Source organism: Manihot esculenta, chromosome 4 (genome assembly GCF_001659605.2).
Source record: "Manihot esculenta cultivar AM560-2 chromosome 4, M.esculenta_v8, whole genome shotgun sequence".
Taxonomy (NCBI): Eukaryota; Viridiplantae; Streptophyta; class Magnoliopsida; order Malpighiales; family Euphorbiaceae; genus Manihot; species Manihot esculenta.
The window spans coordinates 35,609,961-35,636,495 of record NC_035164.2 but is presented as its reverse complement, the minus strand read 5'-3'; the positions used below and the strand labels follow the sequence as shown (position 1 = coordinate 35,636,495).

Sequence of the window (26,535 nt, the reverse complement as noted above, 5' to 3'; positions counted from 1 at the left end):
ATTAAATAGATGGCCAAAAAAAAAAAAACACCCCACACTTATTTACATTTTAGTTTAATTATTTCAATTTTTATATTTTAATAAATTTAATAGTATATGTAACAGTTTAATAATTTAAATAATATGACACATATATTATTATTCAATTAATTGATTAAAAAATTTTAATATTTATATTATTTTATATTTTAATCTAACAATTTAATTTTTGATGTAATTTTTATCATTTTTAAATGAAAATTAAAAGTAAATTATCTAATTATTAAAAATACAATTTACATTAATAAATTTTATTTTGAAATTATAATTATAAATATTTTATAAAAAAATATATTATTTAACTTGGAGAATGAAATTTGTTAAACCTTATGCCTCATAACATACACAAAGTCGTTGCCCTCAAAGGTTAAAACACAAATCTCAGAGCAAGCTAAACTCAACACTTGGTGGGGAAGTCAGTCCCTATAGCATGGGAGGATTTCATGGATGCCGAGGATTATTTCAACGATGAAGTGAAATTCAAAGTCACGAGCAGGTTTTCTTCTTTAGTTACTTTCTTTTTTACATTGTCCAACAAGAATGTAACTTAGCATTTGTGCATTGATTGAGGAGGAGACTCGTTATATACTCCGATGTCATTGTTTTTTTTTTCTGCTAAATTATTTAGATTTGAATAAACTGAACAGAGTGCTATAGCGCCATATGGTAGTTGTACGTCATTTTTTTGCTCTTCAAGAAGGAGTTTGTCTAACTATTTGAACAGAGCATTAGTGTTTGCATTGCGGTTTTCTATTTTTTATGTTATTTTTTAAGGACAAACTGAAATGTAGTTAATTGGTAGTTTCTTTTACTCCTAATGTTTCACATTTGCGGATTGGCTTATTCTGTGCTAAAATATTTCTATGCTCATTGATTGAGGAGATGCCTAACACGATGAATAGGTTGTTTCTGCTGTTTCTGAAGATTGATATGGACCCAGTTGATGGTTATGTGAGCGAGCATGAATTGACTGAGTGGAATTTGAATCAGGCTGAGACGGAAGTCATGCATAGGACTCAAAGAGAGATGGATGTCCATGAAAAAAATCATGATGGGTTCATTTCTTTTGCTGAGTACGAGCCTCCTAGTTGGGTTCCGGATTCAGGTAATTGTCTTTTTTTTTCTTCCTTCCTTTTTTCAATTTATAAACTTAGATTTTATTAATTTTTTTCTTGGCTATATTTTGTGTTTTAGGTATTATTTCTGGTTTCTCTTTTACTTATAGTCTGATGCCTGGCTGATGCCAGCTTTTCTTCTTGTGAATTGCTGTTTTAATATATTTTTTCCAAATTTAGCAGGGTTACTGCATATTTTTATGAACCTAAATTCTTACTGATGCTTGATAGTTGATATTTTTTGTTCTGCTTTGGAATTGTTATCATGTAACTTATTCTGAAGACATTAAGGGGATTCTAACCAATCATGCTAGTTCCTAGGTGATTAGTTCAAGATGAAAAAAAGTAACACAACCCTGACTTTTCATTTATTTGTTTTCTTGAATTATAAGCATTGATTTGGCGTCATAATTGCTGCCTTGAATTGTTCACTTGCGTTAAGATTTTATTGCCAGGTTAACATAGTTTGAGAAGCATACCATTTTGAGGGTGTAAGATATGTAGAAATTTGTGGGCTTACCTTTTATCTCTTTCTTTGCGTGAAGGAGACTTTTTCCCCAAAAATTTTAAGTGTAATATCAACCATTTGTGGAACTATGTTTTGTGGTATGCATCACGCCATTACATAAGATTCACTTGGTAAGATGAAGATCTTGTTAAATTTGTTGTTTTCTCCATAACTATTATGTACTGAGCTGTGAGCAAAAATTTTATGTGTATTCATTGGTTAATGCATTAATTACTATTTTATGCAAGAAAGTTTAGTAACTAAAGTTAAACTGTGAAAACGATAATGAAAAAAAAGAGGGAAGCAGAAGCTTTGAGAGAAAAATGCTTGATAATTCTCTTCAATCCAATTGAGGTATATATACTACTTATAAAAATACATACCAGGTAATAAGAAAATAAATTAATTCCCTAATTATAGTCTAATCACATTCCTAATTATATACACAATCACTACAAATCTAAGCTATTTATAGAAAGTATCTCAACACTCATCATCAATCTAGAGCGTACATGTCATATGCTCCAAGCTTGTTACACATATATTTGATTCGTGAATTCGAAAAGATTTTATGAAAACATCAGCTAGTTGATCATTTGAGTTGACAAAGTTAGTATAAATGCATCTCGACTCAATCTTTTGCCTAATAAAATGACAATCCACCTCTATATGCTTCATTTTCTCATGAAAAACTAGATTTGATGCAATATGGAAGTATCGCTATATTTCAATTCCTAAAGGAGTTGCTTCAACCAAATGAGTTCACATGCTGCCAAAGTCATAGCTCGATATTTTGCTTCTGCACTTAATCTTGCAACCACACCCTGTTTTTTACTTTTTCAGGATATAAGATTTCTTTCAATCATAATATAATATTCTAAAGTAGATCGTCTATCTGAAGGGAAATCTGCCCAATCTGCATCAGAATAGCCAACAATTTGTGAGTGACCCTTGTCCTCGTAGAGTAGATCTTGTCCTGGAGCTCCTTTGATATATCTAATAATGCAAATAACTGCATCCCAATAATTACTGTATGGGGGTTTGAAGAAATTGACTAACCACACTTACAACAAAGGAAATATCTGATCGCGTGATAGTGAGATAATTGAACTTGCCAACTAATCTTTTGTATCTAACAGAATCTTTAAGTGGCTCCCCCTGTTCAGGAACAAGTTTGACATTTAGATCCATGGGAGTGTCCACATGTCTACAGTCTAATATGTCTGTTTCTTCTAATATATCAAAAGCATATTTCCGTTGAGAAATCACAATACCAGTTTTAGACTGTGCCACTTCAATTCCAAGAAATACTTCAATTTCCCTAGGTTTTTAATTTGGAAATGACTGAACAAATATTGCATAAGCTGAGAGATTCCATCATGATCATTTCCTGTAATGACAATATCATCAATATAGACCACCAAGTAGATGCATCTATTGTCATTATGACGAAAAAATACAAAATAATTAGAATTACTTCGAGACATTTCAAACTATTGAACTACAATGCTGAATCATCCAAACTATGCTCTTGGAGACTGTTTTAGATCATACAGGGAGCGTCGAAGACAACATACTAAGCCTGACTCTTCCTAAGCAACCAACCCTGAAGGTTGCTCCATATAGACTTCTTCGGCTAGCTCACCATGAAGAAAGGCATTTTTGATGTTCAGTTGATGAAGGGTCCAATGATTAATTGCAACCAATGAGATAAGGAGGCGAACAGAAGCTATTTTAGCTACTGGAGAGAAAGTATCACTATAATCAAGTCCAAAAATCTGTGTGTAACATTTAGCTACAAGGCGAGGTTTAAGGCGATCAATTTTGCCATCAGTGTAATACCCGGCTAGACTCTGGTATCGGAATTCCTACCATCCGGTGGAATCCCGGATGTTGGAAACCTCTAGAAGGGCAAAATCATGTTTTTATAAAATGTTTTAATGTATTTTAAGGTTTTAAATAAGAAAGAAATTGAGTTTTGAATGAAAAAGACCATGGAGGGAAATCCAGGTTCGGCTGCCGAACCTCATGTTCGGCTGCCGAACTTGCATGAGTTTTGGAGTCATCTTCGACTTCCGAAGGTGGTCTGGCCAGCCACCTATAAAAGGCCCCATGGCCGAAAATGGGCGAGTTTTCTTCCCCATTTCCGGCCAGAGGTGAGTCCATACCCTCCCATGGTTGGTTTTGATGTTCTTCCTCAAATCTTTCAAGTTTTAACAAGTGGTTGCTTGGTTTTTGAAGTTTTTGAAGCTAAGATCAAGTTTTGGAGCTTGGAGACCCAAGGAGCTAGATTTCTCCCATCTCCAAGTTAGGATCGTCTTTCCTCTCGATCTTCAAGAGGTAAGCTTCGATCCTACCTTTCTTGTATGTTTTAAGCAAGTTTTGAGGGGTTATGGGGTAGAAATGCATGTTTAGGTTAATGTTGAGTTTATGGATAATGTGTGTTGTATGAGTTGCTATATGTGTTGGTGTTGGGGTTTAGGTTAGTTTGAGACCCCGATATGCTTGTTTGCTTGGGTTTGCATGTTGTAGAATAGCTAAATGCATGTTTGAATGGTTTGGGAGGCAAAATGTGCATGAGGAGGCTGAGTTCTGCCCCTTTGGGAGAACTTAGGTTCGGCAGCCGAAGGACTTTCGACCGCCGAACCTGCCTGTGGAGGCAAGCCTTTGGCTGCCAAACCCTGCCCCCGAAAGTTGGACTTTCGGCTCTGGAGGGGAGTTTCGGCCGCCGAAGGTGCCGCCGAAAGTGGCTGAGTTTCGGCTCTGGAGGGACTTTCGGCCGCCGAAAGTGCCCTGTTCAGCCTTCCTTTGCATATTTTCTATGATTGTTTTAAGGTGTTTTAGGGGGGTTTTTGGGGAGTTGTTTAGAGTCATGTTCATGTATGTTTGGTCCCTCATTTGAGTCCACCTGTGTAGGTTCGGACCCGAGGAATCGAGGACCCCAGCAGTGAGTTAGCTGTTTCAGTGTCTTTTCAGAGCTAGCCTGAGGTGAGTAGAATAACTCATTATGTTTCAAAGTAAATAAATCAGTTCTGAGCATGTTCATGAATCACGAATGACATGAGATATATTAGGTTGTTTGCATTAGAATTCATGAATATGTTGCATTGCATAATATGATGATGATGTGGATGGGTATTGGATGATCATTTAGTCCTCGTATGATATGACATGATGATGATATGGTATGGTATGAAAGTCCAGGTCGAGGCCCATTCTACGCCCCTGACACTATGTTAAGAGAAAGACCAGGTCGAGGCCCATTCTACGCCCCTGGCACTATGTTAAGAGAAAGACCAGGTCGAGGCCCATTCTACGCCTCTGGCATTATTGGAATGCTATGTTATGTTATGTTAAGAGAAAGACCAGGACGAGGCCCATTCTATGCCCCTGGCACTATTGGGTATGTAGAGGACTACTGGTGACAAGTCCATCCTTGATTGTGATTTGTTTGTGGTGTGATGCATTCCATAAGATCATATGCTTTATTATTCTGCTCACTAGGCTCTAGTAGCTCACCACATTCCCTTAATCCCCAGGTTTGCAGGTACGGGATAGACCAGGAAGTCAGCAAGAGTAAAGAAGTCATGTTGTATGTAATAGTTAGATGTGGACATGTATTGTAAAATGTTGTAATGTGGTATTATGTAAAGAATTGTGTTGAGAATAGAATTGTGCTTGGCCCTGGTGTATGTTAATCCCTCTTTGGTACATGATCCTTTTAATGAGATGTTTTATTGAGGTTTATGTAAACCAAGCTTAATATATGATATGTTACCCCATTGGAGCATTTGATAAGGGCTCCAGTGTGGGGTTTTATGGCTATGAGTTGTGCATACACAGGTTAAGCTTGGTGAATGAAAGAAAAAGTTTAAATTTTTATGTAAATGATTGATCATGTATGGAATTAAACAGGTATACAGGATGTATGTTAGGCTTGCTACGGGTCCCGGCGACCTTAAGTCGATCTGGATCCTAGCGCCGGTAGCGGTCCGGTTTCCGGGTCGTTACAATCAGGTCCCACCTTAACTATGTAAACCCATCGACAACCAACAGTAGACTTGCCAGGTGGTAAAGATACCACTTTCCAAATTCTATTATTATGAAGAGCAGTCATCTCTTCAACCATTGCATTACACCAACCAGGATGATCCAATGCTTCTCTAACTGTCTTGGGTATAGAGACAACAGACACAGTAGAAACAAAAGTATAATAGGAAGGAGACAAAGGATAGTAACTCACAAAATTATAAATGGGATGAGGATTTCGAGAAGAGCGAATACCTTTTCGAAGAGCAAATGGAGAAGTAGCTGTTGCTGCTGAAGGCATGACCGAAGTAGGTGATGATAGAACGGAAGGTGAGTCATTAGAAGTATCAGCATTAGGGAGAGAAATGTCATTGTTATTAGCAGATGGGTGAGGCCGACGTGTGTAGATTTAAAGAGGTGGTATAGAATTGGGAGATGGATACACTTGAGGCAAAGGAGAAATAAGAGTCGAAGGTATAGGCAAAACTCTAGGAATAAAGGTTTTGTGTGCTGGACTAGAAGAAAAGTAAGGAAAGGTTTCAAAAAAGGTGACGTCTGCAGACGCAAAATATCTGTTAATAGTAGGATCATAGCATTTGTAACCTTTTTAAAGCCGTGAATAGCCAAGAAAGACACATTTGACTGATTTGGACAGGAATTTATCTTTGTCAGGAGTATGATCATGAACAAAGTATATACATCCGAAACATGCAGAGACAACTGGGTAGAATTTTGGTTAAGAAATAGAACAAAGCGAGGACTTTGATGCTGCAAAACAGGGAAGGTATCCGGTTATTCAAGTAACAGGCAGTAAGGACAACTTTCCCCAAAAGACGCAACAGAATATTGTGATGTAGGAGTAAGGTGCGGGCTGTTTCAATCAAATGCCGATTTTTTCACTCGGCAACCCATTTTGTTGTGGGGTATGAGAACAAGAAATTTGATGAGTAATACTATGAGTAGATAAGAAATGAGTGAACGAAGAAGACAAATATTCTCTTGCATTGTCACTTCGCAATATCTTAATGTGAACACCAAATTGATTATGGATTTCAGCATGAAACTTCTGAAAAATAGAGAATAACTTGGAACGATTTTTCATCAAAAAAGCCAGGTGCAACGAGAATAGTCATCAATAAAGGTAACAAAATATTGAAATCCTAGAGTTGTACTAATTCGACTTGGACCCCAAATATCTGAATGAATAACGTCAAATATAGAAGTGATCCTATTATTGATTCACTTGGAAAAAGAAGCTTGAGTTTGCTTCTCAAGTTGACAAGACTCACATTCTAAATAAGGCAAGTAAGAGAGACTAGGAATCAGTTTTTGTAACTTGTTCAGACTTGGATGTCCCCAATGACTATAAATGAGTTCAATGGAGGTGGAAGACACAAAAGCGGTTAGAGACTTAGAAGTGGAAAAATAGTACAATTCTTGTGACTCATATTCTGCTCCAATTATCTTCCCAGTACTTCGGTCATGCACAACCACAGATTCAGCAGTAAAGATGACTGAACAGTGAAGATCTTTAGTCAATTTGTTAAGAGAGATTAGGTTGTATGGACATTAAGTGGTAAATAAAATATTAGTCAAGTGGATAGAAGGAAAGAGATATATATTTTATCGATCCCTTTAACTTGAGTTTGTGAACCATTAGCTAATGTGACTTTAGATGGTGTAGAAGGTGAAACAAGAGTAGAGAAAAGATTGGGATTACCAGAGATATGATCAGAAGCACTAGAGTCGAGGATCCATGAACCAACGGGTAAAGACTTGGTTAGATAAATAAAAAAATTACCGGAATGAGCAATATTTGATTGGGCCAGGGGTACTGAATCTGAATCTGCCAAAAAAGAGGATCCATGTCTGTGAACAGTAGATCCGAAGCTACTGTTCACAAGCGACAGTGAGGATGAGCTGGGCAGGTGACCGGACCTAGTGGACAGGAGTCGCCGGCATTGAGCAATGCTGGAGGAAGGATCGTCGACATGGAAAGGTCACCAGAGAATGGTTCACGCGTCGGCGCGTGTACCGGAGACAGACTGGTTAAGCGGTACGTGGAGGCAGTTCTGGTGGTGGCGCTTCACCGGATCGCCGATTGGAAGCCAGCGAGAAAGGTGGACTAGGTGGTGAGACCAACTGATTTCCAGAAAATCTCCGGCAAATCTGCCGCTCACAGCTGAATCAAGTTTCTTGGCTCTGATACTATGAAAACGATAGTAAAAAAGAAGAGGGAAGCAAAAGTTTTGAGAGAAAAATGCTTGATAATTTCCTCAAGCCAATTGGAGTATATATACTATTTAAAGGATACATATTAGGTAAGAAAATAAATTAATTCCCTAATTATATCATAATTATATCACATAATCATATCCCTAGTTATATACATAATCACTACAAATCTAGGCTATTTACGGGAAGTATCTCAAAAAACCTCAATAATGGTGAGGATCACAGTTTGCAGTACATTAAAATCAGATTTTTAAGTTTTCTACTTCAGTCAATTGGATATTAACATGGTTTTCTTCTAATGCAAAACTGGTTTCATACTTGTATTGCTCACTCTACCAAAACCCAAAATGTAGTTTTCTGTTCTTAATTTCTAAAATGGTTTTCTGGTTTTACTTCTGTCTATTTACTCTTTCTTTTCCTTTTCCTACTTAGATTTTGTTACATATAGTTTCTCCTTGTTCTTTGCTACACCTATGATTCAGTGATTGCGGGTTTATGAGAATCATTGGCTGATTCTTTTTTATTTAGTAGACAATAATTCTTTTGGCTATGATATGGGCTGGTGGAAAGAAGAACATTTCAATGCATGAGATGCAGATGGAGATGGTCTTTTGAATATAACAGAGTTTAATGAGTGAGCTTCTACTTGATTACCAGGTCTTATTAGCATATTCTAATTCCTCGAGGAGCATTTTGAAATTGTCTATATTCATTTCATCATTTTATTTTTGAAAATCAATGTTAATTAATATTTAATTAGGTAAAAGTTTTAACTTGTCTTTCATAATAGTGACATATAAAGCAATAATAACATATAATTAAAATTACAGTTGGCATGCTGCTTAAGGGTTATTTTGTTTCATTTTATGGAAATCTTAGAAAGAATATCCATTGGAGAGTATATTGATAAAAATATTTTGTGTTTTCTGTTCTGTTGCAAATGAAACACATAGTATATTGATCTAATATTTCGTGTTTTCTATTCTGCTGCAAATGACCTTAGAGGCATAATTTGTGGTCTCCTTATACATTATATCCACCCATGTGTTTCAGCCTTGATTAAAACATGGAGAACATATATTTGAAGTAAAAATACAATGCTCTCTGTTCCACTAGTGAATTCATTCTGTTGCCAACTACTTCTATGATGTGGTTCCATTTGCGTTTTATTTCACTGCTTTTGGTTAACCAGCTGATTGTCTTCTTCTTTCCTTAGGGAAAGAGATTCAGACAAAGACAGGAAGCTTCATTTTACAGAATTCTTCCATGGGCTATTTGACTTGGTGAGAAATTATGATGAAGAAACTCATGATTCTTCACATCTCTCTGATGATTCTATGGAGGCCCCAGCTAGGACTTTGTTTGCTCAGCTAGACAAAGATGGTGACAGGTATTGTTTGGGAATCTATTAATAGGTTATTTTCATTATTCAATGATCTTATAAGTTTGATTAATTATTGATCTTGGTTTGCTCTTTTTAGATATTTGTCTGATATTGAGTTACTACCTATAATCGGGAAGCTTCATCCATCAGAGGGCAACAAGCAGATTACATCATATCTAAGGTACTGGAGAGAAGCTTTTATTTTAAGGTTGGGGGTGGATGAGTTGACTGCTATTATTGACAAGAGACTCTGTTGTGATTTCCCCACATCTGCTGGATCACTCATTTTTGAGACATCTAATTTGAAATTGCAAACTTTAATTTTTTCATGAATTGTCTCTTGAGAATTGTGTTGGTAGTTTGTCCAGCCGAAGCTTTTATTTGGTCTTGTCACTTGTGGTTGAACTTTTTTCATCTTTTTGATCCATTTTCCTCATGAAGGATCTGTCCTGAAGCTTGTCCCTTAAAACTGTGGACACGCATTATGACATTAGTTGAAGTACCATGCTAAAGGAACCCAGGGTTATCTAGAAATGAGGACAATCAGTTGGGTTGTATTTGCGTTTTGCTGTAATGATATGTAAGCAAATTTGCCTGTTATTAAGTTAGAAGCTACATCATTGAACATTGTGTAAAACACATTGCAGGTTGATTCAGATAAAGATGGGCGCCTATCTTTGATGGAGATGGTTGATAACCCATATGTATTTTATAGTTCTGTTTTTAATGATGATGAAGACGACGAGGACTATGATTTCCATGATGAATTCCGTTAATTTTGAAGATGGGTAAGTTCTCATGAGTTTTCACAGTTCTTTTGGATTATGAACGCAGACATTTTTATTCTCTTTTTCCACCACAAATGCAGGTTACCAGGGAGAGAAAAACACGGTTAGATTTCAAATTCTTTTTTACTAGGAAATTTGTTTAATATAGAGTTTGTAATTTTAAAAGAGTTACAAACTTGAAGAGAATGAAGATTCCAAAAATCAGTTAACCTGTTGAGTTATTGTGCTATCATGATGTGATTCTTTATATGTAATTATCCAGTTACATCTGGGCTTAGATTTGTCTCATTTCTCTTCTTTTCATAATCTGTCCATATTTTACTAAATGTACTAGACAGACAGGAAGTCGCAATTGGGTGAATTTTTTAGGGATAACTGAAGTTCTATGAGTTTCTATTCATTAATTTTATTCGATTAAAAGGGTGGTTGGCTTAAAGTTTATAAGCACTATTTAGTATTTACAGCTACATTTAGAATTTTGAACCCGAAAAAAAGTCTAAAATCACCCCTCAATTATTTGGCAAAGATCAACTAAATCCATTTATGACTTTTAGGCCAAATAAATTTTAAATTTTTATTTAAGGTCAAACAAATTTTCACTTATGTCAGGTCTAAGGCACTTGAATGATACGCATGAATAATAATAATAATAAAATGCTAAGAAATAAAAGGCGAATATTCACATGCATTCTTCGTAAGAACCAAAATCTGGGTTTTGATGTTCTCATGCCAGCTTTTTTCGTTAAAAATTGGAAAAACAAAAGGCCAGCCTTTCCAAGATGAAGTCAACCAACAAAAGCCTCCTCGGTTGTAATGCACATGGAAATTAGAGTTGTAATTTATGAAAGAATTATTAGAATTATAGAAGAAGTGGACATGTACTACCATTCGTCTGAAACGTTATTTGTGCTTCTCATCTTATTTAGCTACTTCCTCAATGATGTCTGGCAAAGAATCAATCTCTTTGAAAGCTCCTCTTTCTTCTTGGCTTCCCTTTTTCCTCCTTTCTTGCTGCTCTTTATGTCTGGTTTTCCCGTTTAACTCGACTATGGTCACCCTCTTCCTTTTAGTAGACTTTTTTGTTTGTTTTTTTTTTTTTTCTGGTGCAACATCCTCATCCTTTGTTAAATGATCTCATCAGTCTTTCTATATTTATATATTTAACCACACCTCTGCCTCGTGCACTTTCGGTAGAAAGTCTTATTGATGTGAATGATCAACTCACTTCAAACCCAGTTTAAGAAATTTGATTTGTAATGGATATAAACAGAGTCTACGACTATTTTATATAAAAACTAATTTTTATACAAACTTTTCTTCAACTTTTTAATTATTGAAATATTTAAAAAAGTTTAGTCAACAAAAAAAATTTTCATATTAAAGAAAAACCATATTTGATAGAAATAAATTTCCCTTTTTAAAAGAGCCATTTTCTGAAATTGAGAAGTCTTATAAACACTTAATATATATAACCCTTATTAACACCCAGTATTTTTTAATGTTGCAATATAAGTTACATTATTAAATAATAATTATTATCTCTAAAAACATTTTCCACAATTAGCCGATTTCTCTCCTACGAGCAGGTTGAAGAGTTGATATTATCTCAAAGCCTGGCCACGGATACCTGGTTGATACAAATTGAGCACTGATCTCATCGCTTGGAGGCTTACAATATAACAGAATTAAGAATAAAGCATCGAAAGTGTTATTCAATGAAAACCTTATTATAAGAACCATCCCTACGTTTCATCTTGAAATTGTACATCCCTATCATGGAAATAAAGTGACATCTCCGGAGAATGAATATTGAAGCTAAAAAACTGTTTGCAGCAGCTGCAACAGCCCCACAAATAATGTTTGCTCAAACCATTACAACCAACCCCTTGACCTTCAACATCAAATGCAAAGTTTACCTAGAAAACTTGCTAACTAGCTAGCACCGACTTTATGTAAAGCTTTGATATAAACCTTTGGGACTTCAATTCAATTACCCTACTGTCAATCCGAATCCAAATTTGTAGTCTTTCTTCTTATGATCTAACTGCAAGCCACGAATAAATTAAAATCCAGTTAGAAGTTGGAGGATTACATTTTTCAAGATCCACCTCGAATGCTGTGCAAACCATATAAAGATACCTGTGGAGGCTTGCAATCCAGTTATGAGACTTAGATGGACGTAATCATATTCAATAAATTATATCATAATTTTCCTACACAACTTATAAGTAAAAGCATCATATTGAACATGATGGAACCCCTTACCTCAGCAGAAAGAATAAAATTGAGACCCATATTTAAGCGCTCTTCTAGGAAAGCTGCTGCACAGCCATTGGAATCTATCTTTCCTCTTAGACGTGCCTGAAACAACAACAAAAATTAGCATCCTTGATAAGACTCTCCTATCAAGGCCATCTTTGATAAGATAGCCTGGCTTTTTTACTTTGCTCCTTTATAAAGAGAAAGACAGGTGGTTTCGTTATGAGCAATTCATGATCCAAAACCAGCACAATTTTTGTTTCAACATTCTATATTATTTCAATCGTTATTATAAAATAAGGAAAGTACTGCTAGTATGCAATTCCATATAGATAGAAGTGCACTACAAAGAAACCATCCATATACAGTCTTATTTATCAATGAAAATAAACACTCGAAATATTTTTGGAAAGAATGCTAAAATGATACAACTGCATTTGCTGAAAATTCACTACTTTATAAACATTAAAAACCCAGAAACCATAATACTTACTTGTCTAAGGATGTAATCATAACCAACACTTGCAGTCACATCTTTTGACATGTAGTTATACATGAAGTCTGTAGCTAGTGAAACCTTGAGAGAACAAAATAGTGTAAGCATTATGGATAAATAACCAATTACAAAGCTTCCTCAAGAAACAGTACCTTGTCAGAAACCTTCTGAACATAGCTCAAAGCAACCATTCCAGTGCTAGCAACTTGCCCTGTTGCCACCTGTAGGTAATATGGTAACATGGTAATTTGACTTGGTCAGAACAAGTAATGCAATAGTGCATAGCAAAAACAAAGCTACTCCTTTTGATCAGTGTAACTGGCAAATAGTCCAATATATTTGGTCCAGGAATGAGCAAACACAAAATGAAAAGTTGGAGAATCCATTGGATATGAGTATAGGACTGATTTAAATGGTATGCAAACTCCTGGTTCCACTTTAAAAGATGACCTGAGCAGAAATAAATTGATTTTGGTCTAATGAGTCACATTTTACAACCAATGTGATCTACAACTGTATGTAGACAGACGCATAACATAAGCATTACCTACAGATTTTTCACAGAATGGGCACACAGGTAGGACCTGTGATATAGCATATGTTTTGATATAATGAATAATTCAACATTTAATTTCCCTCTTCCCCCCATCACATCTGACACATTACCAATTAAATGAATTTACTGATCCATCACTTCTTGATTCTGGAATTGGAAAAGAGATACCAGATTCAATGCCTCTTTGAGCGAATACAACCATTCAATATCTCCCTTATTCAAAGGGGTCTTCCATTTTAGCTTGCTCAACATTGTGAGAAACAAGGTCTAAGGTGTCATATTATTTTAGGCCAATATAACTTATTGCATTGATGAAGCTGCTGGAGGCCAGATACGTGATAAAGGATGAAAGTAAGGCAGGAATACCATTTTATCTGTCTCATATCGAGCAGCATATCCAAGACCAGACTTTCTATGTTGACCAGCCCAAAAAACTTCACCACCCAAAGACAAATGTGGCGTCACACTCTGCATGAATACAAAGATACAATAAAAAGAAAATAAAAAGAATTTAGGAGAACAGACCCCATTAAAAAGAGAGAGAATAAGAGTAAGAAGAAGCTTCTCACAATGTACCAAGGACTATAATATTAAGTCAAAAGATGTAAATTAAGGACTATAATACACAGCAATCAAAGTTGCAATGAATTTAAAAAAAAAAAAACACACAAAGAGGGGGGGGTGGGGAGAGAGGATATGGGTCAAGGAAGAAAAAAAGAAGAAGATAGGCCTCAATAAAGTAGTTGAGCATTAGACTTCCCATCCCAGGTACAACAAAGGAACCATGTTGCACTTAGCAGTATCAATCAAGAAATAAGAAAAAGAACAGCATCCTTCAATATAAGGGAGAATGTAATACACTAATTAGCAGTACCCCCATCCATACCCCACCTCCTACCCTGATGCCCCAAACACTTTCTTACTTTTTCCTCATGTTCAATGCAAAAAAGAAAGACCTCAAAAGAGTTGGAAAGACAAAAGAGATACTGCCATGTGCTTATTGGAAAAGGGCATTCTTTTTTGTTAGGCATGAAATAAATAATATAAAATCTTTCCTGTTTCGTAGTGTACAAGAAAATTCTTTCTAATTCTAGGACATTTGGATAAGTTAATTGTCACTTGCCCAAATCTTATATTGTTCCTATTCCTATTCCACATGATTTACTGGTTTGATGTTAAGTAAGATGCAAATATCATATTCCATTCTGTGATACTATCTTTATATCACGAAAATTCCATAGCTATTCATTACTTGATTCAGATAACTTACCTGAATGTAACTGGCTCCAAATAAGGCTCCATTTCCTAGTTGAAGCTGGGTCCTGTAGTCTTTACCCTATGCAAGGGAAAAGAATATCAGAAAGAAATAGCAAAAAGCAACAAAATTCAGAATGAGATGAGCAAATATTCTTAAATAGAAGTTACTCAAGTTATAAGATATTTCCTACCAATTTTCTACTCAGGAATGTGAGATGAACCTGAAGGTTATTTTCTAAATGCCTGTGAAGAAAATCCAAGAAGAAATAGAGGCCCAAAGATCTGACTAGCCATATTTCAATATTAACTGGTAGTAAAGAATAAAAGTTGACTGGATCTTATAATCTAGCTAATAATAAAAGTTGACTGGACCTTATAATGATCTATAGAGTAGTAAACTCAAACAAGAACTGACAGAATCACCATTTCTTTTGGTCAAAGTTTCTGAAGCTACATTCTGAAAGATTAGCAGCAGAAAACCCCAGTTTAAGGAACAGGTTAATATGTATTATATTACCTTTAACAATCTGAATAAAATCTCCACATGCCAGCTAACGAAGTGCATAAATAATATAACCAACGAGAACCTAATATCATAAACTCCCGAATAGAATGACAAGGAGAATCATGAATAAGCTTATTTAGCAAATACAAAATTAAGAAAAGGTCACTATGGCAAAATGGAAGCAATATTTAAAGTAAATGCATTGGGTTATTTTCATGAAAATTGAGGTTAACAGAGAAAATGTGCATCATTTTCACCCTCTGTAGGATGCATAAACAAATAATCATTGCTGCTGCCATAAATGCATAAATGAAAAGTAAAGCAACAACAATATCTGTTATACCAATTACATGTATTAAGGATATTATAACCAAAAAAATTCCAAAAATGAACAAGTCGAGAAGGTTAACCTTATAATCAAAGTTGAACATGGCATGTGACATATGGGGCTCATTTGTAAGCTGGATGGAGAAAAACATATAAAACAAAATGTTAAAATAGCTTAAATATTACCTCCCTACCTCCCAACTGAAAAAGGGAAGAGGGTTCTGCATGAGAAAAAATGAGTTGTAAATGAACATGAAAGCATATTCCACCTGAGCATTAGCCTTCAGAGTAAGATCATCGGTCAAATCACACTTCACTCTAGCATTTAGTCTCCCATCCGTCAACACCCTCCCAAAAAGCATTAACTACAGACACCACTCTAATTATCTTACTATTGATTGACAATAAAGACATACTAATTAAAAAGATCTATAAGCGAGATGATTCTGATTCCGGAAAAGGTACATAGAATACAAAAAATAACCTTAGGGTCTATAAAGTTAGCACCAAACTCATAATGGGCAGTAGGGATTTTGATGGTTTCTGCAGATTGTGAAGGAAGTTCCATAGGTCCCATAAACACACTGATAACATTTGATGAAACATTAAAAAAAAAAATTAGAAAATTGTAAGAGGAAGTGCAAATGAAATATTGAAAAGCATATAATTTGAGAGAAAGAAAAGGCAACCTGTGACTAAGAGAGAATTTCTGATTGAGTCCTTTGGTAAAATCGAAGCGCATCCCCTCAAAAAGCTCTGGCTTTAAAGACACTGCAAAAGAAGTATCAAAAAATTCAACAATTTGAAATGGCTAACTTTTCAGCTCCAAACTTCTATTACACTTCCATTAAAGCATATGGCTTTCTCTTAAAGCTTTTATTAAGATATCCTGATCCAAAAGAATGAATATTATCACCAAATTTGGAACTTTCATCACATACAATTAGTCATTCATATAACATATTAGCAACAGACATCTACTAGCCAGCAGCACATACTAATAAAAGTACATAGCATCCCAAATTAGAGAGAAAACAACTTTTTTTTTTCACTTGTGGCAATGCTTATGTCAACTAAGCTGCAGCCACTTTTGCAAACAATAAACTGGTGATCCCTTGCACGAATTAAAATTAGATATGTTAGAGCTTTTTGCCAGCCATAAAATTACACATGCCCAAAACTCGTCCTTTATTATTAACTTCAGACAATGTTGCTTTGTTCACAAACTTCCAACAAGGAAATGCGAACCCATTTTATCATTTGCATTAAGAACTACGAATAATCGAAACATAACTACAAAAGGAAAGAAATTATATAGTATATAGCATATCTGAAATGATAAAATGTATGTATGGATAGGTCTCCAAATATTAGGTGCCAATTTGCAATTAGCTATCCATTTCATGCAAGATGCTTACATGGATGTGACATATATTAACTAAAGTAAATTAGGGTTTCAGGCTTAGGTTAACTGCTAGAACTAAATCTCCCGTGTGTTTGTCAGCAGCAAGGAAGTCCCAAATACAACAGAAAATATGCAAATCTAGAGGTAATGTAGGGAAAAGGGGAAAAAACAACTATTGGAAGAATCCAGGAACAAATTCACATTAATTAGGAAGCCCAAGCGAACAAAGATTTCCTTTTTTTTTTTTTTTTTTGGAAAAAAGGAAAAAGATAATAGAAGGCAGTTGCAACGAAGAAGGAAAAAGAGACAGAGAACTGAACTAAGAGCTTCACGATGGAGTTCTTCATAGGGAATGGGACAAGGGAGGTTCATGTAATCGACTTTCTTCCCAACTTCATTGATCTTCTTGGCTGACGCTGCAGCAGATGCCTCGCCTAGCATCGCCGTACCTGGAGGTACCATCCCCGCCATTGCAGTTTGTGAGCTTCAATACTCGATAAATCAGAGCAACAGAGAGGAGCGAGAAACGCGACCAAGAGCGATGCGAGAGTGGCTGTGTGTCTCCGTTACTACGAGGTTTAAGAAAGGGTTTTAAGTGATGTGGGGTCCGTCCTTTTTCTATTTTATGATTTATCCTTTAAATTTACCTAATAATAATTCCAATTTTATATTTCAATTTAATCTAATTGAAATTTTATAAAATTAAATTTAATGATTAAATACATAAATCTTAGTTTTTTTTTTGAAATAGGGGTTGGGGGAGTCGAACCTCAGACCTTTCAAGGCTACAGGATGCACTTTCCACCAGGCTAAGCCTTGGAGGAAATGGGACATAAATCTTAGTTTAATCTACTCTTTTTCATTAATATAAAATTGAAAATTTTTATAATAATAATTTATTTGAAAAAATAAAATTTAATTATCAATATCAAACTTTATAATGGTAATCAAATTAAATTAAAATATAAGAATTTGGAGATAAAATTTGAGTGCTAATTCGGATTTTAGTTTTATTTTTACTTTTCAAAAGGATAAATTATTATTAAATTTCAATGTTTTATGTTTAAATATTTATTTATAAAATCGCACTCTAATGTGTTGAATAATAAAATGCAAATTAAAAGATTAATTGATTAGTTTTAATTTAATTTGAGAGTATTAAATGTATAAATATTCAAAATTATTAATATTAAATTATTTAATTAACTTTTAAAAGAAATTGCAAATATTTTGATTTCATAAAAATATACAAGTAATTTAATCAATTAATTAATTACTTATGATTTTCCACAAAAAAAATTTTATTTTGATAACACAGAAAAGCTGTTAGGCCTAGGGCGGGTTTTCGGGTCCGGATTAAACCACGCCATTGTCAAATCGTGTCGAGGGTTCAAAAACGCTACCGTTGAGACGTGACAGTGAGACTGAGGTGGTTCTCTTCCCCCCGTAGCTCCTGAGTTGAGGAGGGACTTCCCCTGAAGCAAACAATATGTATTCGACTTCTGGTTACAGTAATGGCTACCACAACCAGCCTCAACCAGTTGGAGCTAGTCACCGTGAGCGAGCCAGAAGAGGAACACGTGGCGGTCGATCTCGCGACTCCAGAGATGGTTTTAGGGTTTCCGCGGAGCTGCAGCAGCGGGAAAGTGAGCAGAAGGTCTCTCCTTGCACGGATTTCGACATGGCGTACTTTCATTCCTATGCTCACGTTGGTATACACGAAGAGATGATCAAGGTACAACTTTTCCCACCCCTCTCTACATATAAGCATTTGCAAGCTTCTTCTGCTTGTTTAGCTGTTCAGCTTTGTGTTTTTGCTCCATTTGCATAGGTGTTATTGTTTCTTTCTTATTTTTGGGTTACGGGAATTTTTCTTCTTTTCATTTCTTTCTTTCCTCCACTGTTTTTTTTTTTTTTTTTTTTTTTTTTTGGGTTTGGGGAGGAATGAATTTGCTGCTCAGATGTTATTGTGGTGTTGCCGCTTCTAGGGAAAGATGGCTTTCGGTGATTACTAATGTTAATGGTATGCATTTGTCATTTCACGTGCGTGCTGTGGAAATCTGAGACTTATAGAAGGATTATTGATTCAATAGAAGGATTGCTAGCAAGGTTTTTACAGTGGCATCTAAAGTAAGAGCTGGGATGTAAATACAAACAGCAAAGGATATTGAAGTCTACTACTTTTGATTTTTGTGTCTATTATTTGGGTTTGCTTTTCTCTTCTTGCCTCTTTTCAATTGTGGATTTTGCAATGCATGTTTTTAGCAGTTAGGAAAGGTTGATCGCTTTTTGTGTGATTTGCTGTGGATTAACTAATTGAAATCTTTTAGCTTTTGACCATTGGGAAATTGCTTTATTCATGATTTCTTCTGGTTTGCTGCAATATCCTGCTTACTAACTTGGAATATTTAACTTTGATATACACAGGATCGTGTACGAACGGAGACTTACAGGACTGCAATCATGCAACTACAAAGTCACATTGAGGGCAAAGTAATGTGTTATTGAAATTTTAGTCAGGGAATGCTCTGTGTTCTTTTTTCTGATAAAAGTATTTTGTTGAACAACTTTTGGATCCTCATAAATGCTATAGTGTGGCACTGGCCTTAAGAGTGTAAATATAACTGCTTAATAAGTTTTATGACGTCACAAATTCCATGACTGGATGAAATGTATTTGTTGTATTGTTATGTGTAATCACTACCATGGAACTTCAATTTTCTTTTTTTCTTTATTTTTCCTTGTTGAACATCAATGATCTGCTGAATTTGATCAATGATTTAGGCAAAAAATCTGTTATCTAAATTGAATCTCTCATGCTCAAATATGAACATATGTTCAGGTTGTTGTGGATGTTGGCTGTGGCACAGGAATCCTTTCTATATTTTGTGCTCAGGCTGGTGCAAAACGGGTATGATATCTTGGAGCTCGTATTTTATAAGGTTCTCTACATTATATTCAAAATTTTTGTGGGCAGTTCCTTGAGTATTACATATGCTGCTGCTGTTTCCTTCAACTTTGGGACTAAATTATTAGTGTGAACTGTGAAGTGTGAACTGCAATAACCTGTTCTAAAAATGAATACATGATTTTCATGCTGTGAAGTCTTGGAATCAATTGAATTGTTTCCAACATTTTCTTTTCTCTTGAAATTGTCCTATGTTGGGAGTCGACTACCTATATTGTGCAGCCCAAGGACCAATTAGTAAGCCTTCCAATGGCCCTTTGACTTTTGCAAGTTTCTTCACATGCCAAGGAAAAAAAAAGAACAAAGAAAAATAAAGGGGAGAGAATGAACAGTTGATTCTTTTTTTTGCACGTGAAAGTTTGACACTTGCCTTTTCTTTTTCTGAGTTATTTTTTGAAGGAGAACTTTTCATAGATGTCTATGGATGTATCTGTTTCTATGCTTCCATTATTTCGACTGTTATTGTGGACCATGCTTTAAAATATATTTGTGGATCATGCTTGAAATGATATTGTTTGGCTAGGTATATGCGGTGGATGCAAGTGATATTGCAGTGCAGGTAAATACTGTTGAAGTTCTAATTAATTTTCATAAGACTTTTAAATAAAATCTGGGTGAAGGTTTGGGCTTGAATTGATCTTGCTATTTGTTTAAGCAGGCAAATGAAGTTGTGAAGGCAAATAATTTATCTGAGAAGATCATTGTATTACATGGACGGGTTGAGGTATGCTTCTGTACTGGGTAATTTGATGACTATGCTCTGAAAAAGGACTGCCTGACTATCATTTTCTGAGTTTTGTGATCTTAAATTAATTTCATGATCATATAAGTTTTTTTTTTCTTTTTCATGTTTAAATGAGTTTTTATTATTATTGAGATATGAGAGTTCTAAGCATTTTTTCTAGGTGAGGTTAAGAAAATAAGTGGGACTACTTGCTCACCTGAAAGCAAAGATTAAGATTAATGAATTGGAATGTGCACAATATATACCTTTCTTTCAGCACTTGAAGATCGTATTTTCACAGACTATCATCCACCTGCTCTTTGTGCGTAGGTGGTCATGTTGTTCAGTGTCTATTAAGAAATGGCGGAATTCCATTTTGGTCTTCAGTTTCACTGCATATGTCCTGGCTCTCAGTCATGACAAGCTGCAAATATTTGGAAATAGAAAAAACAAACAAACATTGATAGCCTCAGGATAGAGGAGCCATATATTTACTATTTTATAGCGCATAACCTTGCATGGGAGGATCACACTTGAAGTTTGTGATAGAATAAAATTAACCATAATTCTCTCGATCAGCTTACGACTTTGAAGTTTGTGATTGTTCAAATGCGCAAGTGCCATTTTGGGAATATATCATTCTTTTGCACAAGTTGCATTTTCACATTTTTCAGTTATTAAGGACGGTAAATGTGAAGAATGTGGCCATTGGAATGCTTAGTATAATTCAGTAGGCACAATGTGATAGCTAGAGTGCTATTTCTACAAACAACAAAGAGAATGGGCAGACTACTGCCGATACCATGTACAATTACTGTTTTGAAGCTCTACACCTTATACCAGAATTACCTTAGACTCTTAGAGTTGATGTTTTGTGTTCTCTCCATGTTTGACAAACTTGTTAAGCTGTACTATCATGTTAGATGGTTGATGCATGTGATGCATTAGATGGTTGAGAAATTTAGAGAACATTTCCTTCTTTCTTCTAAAGTTATTGTAATTTGAAAGCATATTTTTGCATATTCTAATTTTTTTTTCAAGTTTTTTTTTAAAGATGTGTTCAAAAAATGGAAGCCGTTTTCATGGGATTGTTTTGTGCAACTGCAGATGCTTTTGTTAATTGCAAAAAAACATATCAGCTATTACTTCAAAATCGAATAGGGTAATTTTCCTTGCACCTAGTTTAGAGGTTTAGTGGAGGTGGGTTTTGGATAGAGGTCTTGGGTTTGAGCCATAGTATTATGCTCATTTCTACTCTTGTTTCCAGGAATAGCAAAGATTGGATAAGGAAACCTCTATATAAATATTGGGGGAGAGATAATTGAAGCACCAACTAAATGCATTCCTTTTTCTTGCATTAATTTTTTCACTTCAATAAACCAATTGAATAACTCCGGTAACGATTTCCACAGGATGTTGAAATAGATGAGGAAGTTGATGTTATAATTTCAGAGTGGATGGGCTACATGCTTTTGTATGAGGTGATTAACAAAATTGCTGCTACTTATTATATCTATCAATATTTGACATTTCTCTGTAATGAGGATTTCTTATTTTTAAATTCTAGAGCATGCTGGGAAGTGTTATTACTGCCAGGGATCGCTGGCTAAAACGTGGAGGTATCATTCTTCCATCTAATGCCACGGTAAATTTTCTCTCATACTTGATCAGTTATCTTATGGTTAGTGTTGATCTCTGGAACAGTAATGCAGAAATGCATTTTTTGTTCTACTTTTGATTCATATTGTGTAGACAGTCAAACCAAGTTTTCAATCAATATCAATTTGTTAACAAATTGAATTGTTGCCAAAATCCACGTGGAAGGAATGCCATTGTTAACATGTTGAATCCAGTACTGCTCTTGCAGTTAACAATTCTGGTTTTCCACAATTATTGCCTGCAGTTGTACATGGCACCTGTCACACATCCTGACAGATACAGTGAAAGCATTGAATTTTGGCGCAATGTTTATGGAATTGATAGTGAGTATCAACATACATGAAATTCTCAAAAATCATGAAACTAGATTCTGCTTATACATGTATAGATGTGAATTCGAAATGTTACCTAGGAGAGAGTTTGCTCTCAATGTTCTTGGTTGCAGTGTCTGCCATGATGCCATTGGCTAAACAGTGTGCATTTGAAGAGCCATCTGTGGAGACAATATCGGGTGAGAATGTTTTGACATGGCCGCATGTGGTGAGTCTCCTCATTTTTAACTATATGGAGCACTAGTTGCTAAGCATTTACATGCACTGTTCTTTCATGGTGTTACATATGGCTTCTAGTTGTGAAGTTTTTGCATATAAAGCTTCCTTCTTTTCTTCATGATGCATTCCAACTAAACATGCCCGTCTCATGTGTTTTCCCTGCATGAATGCACATGTGTGGTAGGGGAAAAGACAGGGGCCTACAAAGAAATAAAATATATAAATTTTACAGGAATTTCATGATGTACTATTTTTGAACCTAAAGCTTTAATAAGCAGATTTAAGAGGAGAAATACATCTGTTCTTGTATGGAAATTTATTTCACTTGGGTTCCAGTGATTTCTTTGGAGTATATCTTCATATCCAACTCCCAAGTGTTGTTCCACTTTGGGGCAACTCTGAAATACTCCATCTGTCCCACAAAAATAATCCTATAATATTTTCACATAACCTATAAACTTCATATTGGCTTTCTCAATATACTCCATCTGTCCCACAAAAACAATCCTATAATATTTTCACATAACCTATAAACTCTGATTAAGGAAATACAGTTAATATATTAAAGCTATAAACTTCATATTGGCTTTCTCAATATATCCTGTACTCATGTTACTCCATGTTGGAGGCACAAGGGCATAGGACACTAGCCCTAGTTTGTCTGCAATGTGGGCCTCAACAGGAAGGTGCACCTTACAAGTGGTTCCACCAAGCTGTGCGACGGCCACCATCAGCATTCTCAAAACATCCTGATTTTCTAGAATCCATTGTCGATGTGCTGGAAAGCCACCAGAATCTTACCAAACCATCACTCCTGGAATTGTCCGCTGCCAATATTTCAATATTCAACATCCATGCGTCTCAGAACTCTCTCCTCCTACCCAGTTTTGGTCCTTTCCTATAGTGCCCTTAAAAAACATCTAAACCGCAAGTGATGAAGAATATTGATGTTTTTGGTCAATTCTATGTTTGCTTTCTGTCTCTTTCCTTCATTCTCGGATTCTTAACTTTAAAATTGATACTTTAAAGACTCTTTAACTTTTGATCAGTTGGCTTATATAATGTTAACATGTTGAAATTTGAATGCACCTGACCCTGCCTAGTTGTGCACATGCGCATTGCATCTAGATTCTAGACTCCAAGATACTTTTGTGGCTCACTGTGCCTTAATATCTATGGTCAGCAACCTTGATATGTGTAGTAGTTCTTTGGTCTTAGTAAAAGATTCTTTTAATCCATCTCATTCTATTATGTTTAACTGCTTCCAATATACTTGTAGTAATTGTGGATGTTGCCATGATACAAACTGTTATGAGTATCCCCACTTGTTTGGTTTTTCTGAATGAGTTTTATAACCTTGGCATTTCTGAAGGTTGTATCATGAATCCCTTGCAAACATGAGTAGTTAAAACTTTAAATATGGTTACTGACTACAGGTTAAGCATGTGGACTGCTATACAATTCAAGTTCATGAGTTAGAATCTGTTACAACAAGATATAAGTTCAAGTCGATGATGAGAGGTAACTTCTCTTTTCTACTGTCAAATTACTGTCATTCTCCACCTAAAGAATCTATTATGAAATTGAGGTGAGACATTATATTTAGCCTTCATATGTAAGCCAAAATCTTTTGTCATGTATTAAAAAGGAGAGAGGAATAGAGCAGTTGTAATTGGCAGGAAAAGGTAGTTAAGATTGTTGAAGTAGTTAGAAGCAGTTTCTTTATATAAACACTGCTCTGTTGTACTTTAGAAGGCAGCTCAAATCTCTATTCTCTGTTCTCAACCTTAAATTCTATTTCCTGTAGGGTTTATCCCTAATATCTTTTTTCAAATAGCAAGCCTCACCAAGGAAAAAATGGGATACTTTAATGTCTTGTACTCGATATTATAGACTCTAACTAATGCAGTGCTATAATCATTCACTTAAAAAAAATTGCCACATCATCTTGTCTCTGTTGATTTACATTAATATTTGCCTTTTTGTTTTAGATTATCTCTCGCTCTCTTGTCTGAACAGATTTTAACCATTTTTGTCCCTGTCACTGATGTTTATCATGTATGTGATCTTGATGTTTCACTATATTCCAGCTCCATTGCATGGGTTTGCATTTTGGTTTGACGTTGAATTCAGTGGTCCCACAACATCTCCTATAAATACCCTTGCAAACAATCTTGCACTAGATGGAGGCCAGAACAAAAAAAGGACAAATCCAAATGATGCACTTGTGCTGTCCACTGCACCTGAGGACCCACCAACGCACTGGCAGCAGGTACAGTAAAGTGTTGAGTAATGTAATGTTTATATACCTCTTGGTTCTGTGGTAGCAACATCTCTTATAAATGAATAAATTTATATTATTGGCTTGTACAACCCATTCCATGTATGTTTTACATGGTCATGAATTGATAAAAACGTCTGTGCATTCTCACAAGACTAAGGCATGTAAGTTAACACAGAATCTGGCAAAAATTCTTTATTTGCCACTGCAATTCACCTGAAAGGAATTTGCTAGTCACTAGAATTTTCCAGTGATCAAATGAAGCATTGCATGATACACTAGTATTTCATTCTTCTCAACTGATTTATGATTTGCAGACAGTTATATACTTTTATGATCCAGTAGAGGTGGAGCAAGATCAACTCATTGAAGGTTCAGTAACACTATCACAAAGCAAGGAAAACCGTAGATTCATGAATATTCACCTTGAGTACACGTGAGTGATAGATTCAAGCTAATAGATTCATCTTCTGTTCCATAAGCTATCCCTCTACTGACTGCTCTGATATTTGCTTTTACAGTTCTGGCGGCCGGTCCTTTGTAAAAGAGTCGGTAATGAGGTGATGAGTCATTCAACAGTTAATCCCAAGGAATGATAATTTTGCAAGCCTTACCATTTTTAGATTGCTGAATGTGTGGTCATCATCCCTGTAACTCTAGAGCAAACATCCACCCATCTGATGAAGCTGAAGCTGATCATGCATGATTCATGGCTCTGACTAATTGTTACCTTAAAAAATGGAACTGTTAAAAAGTTGAAATAGGTGAACCTACCGAGGAAAATTGATTATAACCCTATATAAGCTACGAAACAGATGTCACTGCTTTGTGTTGATTGTTATATTTATGAGCACGAATTTAGAAATGTGTCGATCAATCAAGTCCAACAGATTTCTGACCATTATGTAATGAACGGTGGCATGAGTTTGCAGTAATAGGATTTTAATCGTATGAACTGCATCCAGTTCTCACTGATTGTCTTTTTTTTTCTTTGGTTATGATTTATTTAGTAATATTATTTTTATTAATTAATATGAGCATGTATGGTTGGACATGTCTGTGTGGAGTTGTTGTTTTTAAGTACAGGTGATAGTTGTAAGTAGAAGAAGATAAAACTACATGGTGCTTTAAAAGTAAAAAAATCATTATAAATGAAGATAATTAATCTCGATATTATATATTAACTTAATACAATGGTTTCATTTCCCATTACTGCTTTAAATTTTCATGAATTATAAATAAATATAAATTTATTTACGTGCAGATAAAAAAATGTTTAGCTAACTAATTGTGGTGTTAAAAACAACATGTACAAGAGTCTTAAGCTTGCCATATGCATGGGGATGGGACCATTGTAGATTTAATTTGTGAATGTTATTTTCTACTTTTAATTCTCTTCTAGAAACCTTTTACAAATCAATAATTATATCCCCATTCAAACTTATCTCC

The 26,535-nt window shown here is 35.2% G+C and overlaps 2 protein-coding genes and 1 pseudogene across 2 annotated transcripts; 2 read left to right on the top strand and 1 right to left on the bottom strand.

Moving 5' to 3' along the window:
- Positions 1–364: 364 nt before the first annotated feature.
- LOC110612712 lies at positions 365–10,985 on the top strand (annotated as a pseudogene).
- A 798-nt stretch (positions 10,986–11,783) lies between these two features.
- Positions 11,784–17,476, bottom strand: LOC110613919 (mitochondrial import receptor subunit TOM40-1). Its single transcript, XM_021755336.2, has 11 exons — positions 17,224–17,476; positions 16,188–16,269; positions 15,983–16,082; positions 15,768–15,863; positions 15,582–15,632; positions 14,680–14,745; positions 13,776–13,877; positions 13,006–13,074; positions 12,851–12,934; positions 12,364–12,459; positions 11,784–12,142 (listed from the first exon to the last, which is right to left on the bottom strand). The coding sequence occupies exons 1-11, from the start codon at positions 17,372–17,374 to the stop codon at positions 12,089–12,091; spliced, it is 951 nt and encodes a 316-aa protein (XP_021611028.1). The 5' UTR covers positions 17,375–17,476; the 3' UTR covers positions 11,784–12,088.
- Positions 17,477–18,247: 771 nt separating this feature from the next.
- On the top strand, positions 18,248–26,059 carry LOC110613748 (probable protein arginine N-methyltransferase 6). Its single transcript, XM_021755037.2, has 13 exons — positions 18,248–18,638; positions 19,331–19,396; positions 19,746–19,814; positions 20,395–20,430; positions 20,530–20,595; positions 22,008–22,076; positions 22,163–22,240; positions 22,499–22,577; positions 22,700–22,794; positions 24,242–24,326; positions 24,896–25,077; positions 25,404–25,522; positions 25,608–26,059. The coding sequence occupies exons 1-13, from the start codon at positions 18,393–18,395 to the stop codon at positions 25,648–25,650; spliced, it is 1,233 nt and encodes a 410-aa protein (XP_021610729.1). The 5' UTR covers positions 18,248–18,392; the 3' UTR covers positions 25,651–26,059.
- Positions 26,060–26,535: the final 476 nt, after the last annotated feature.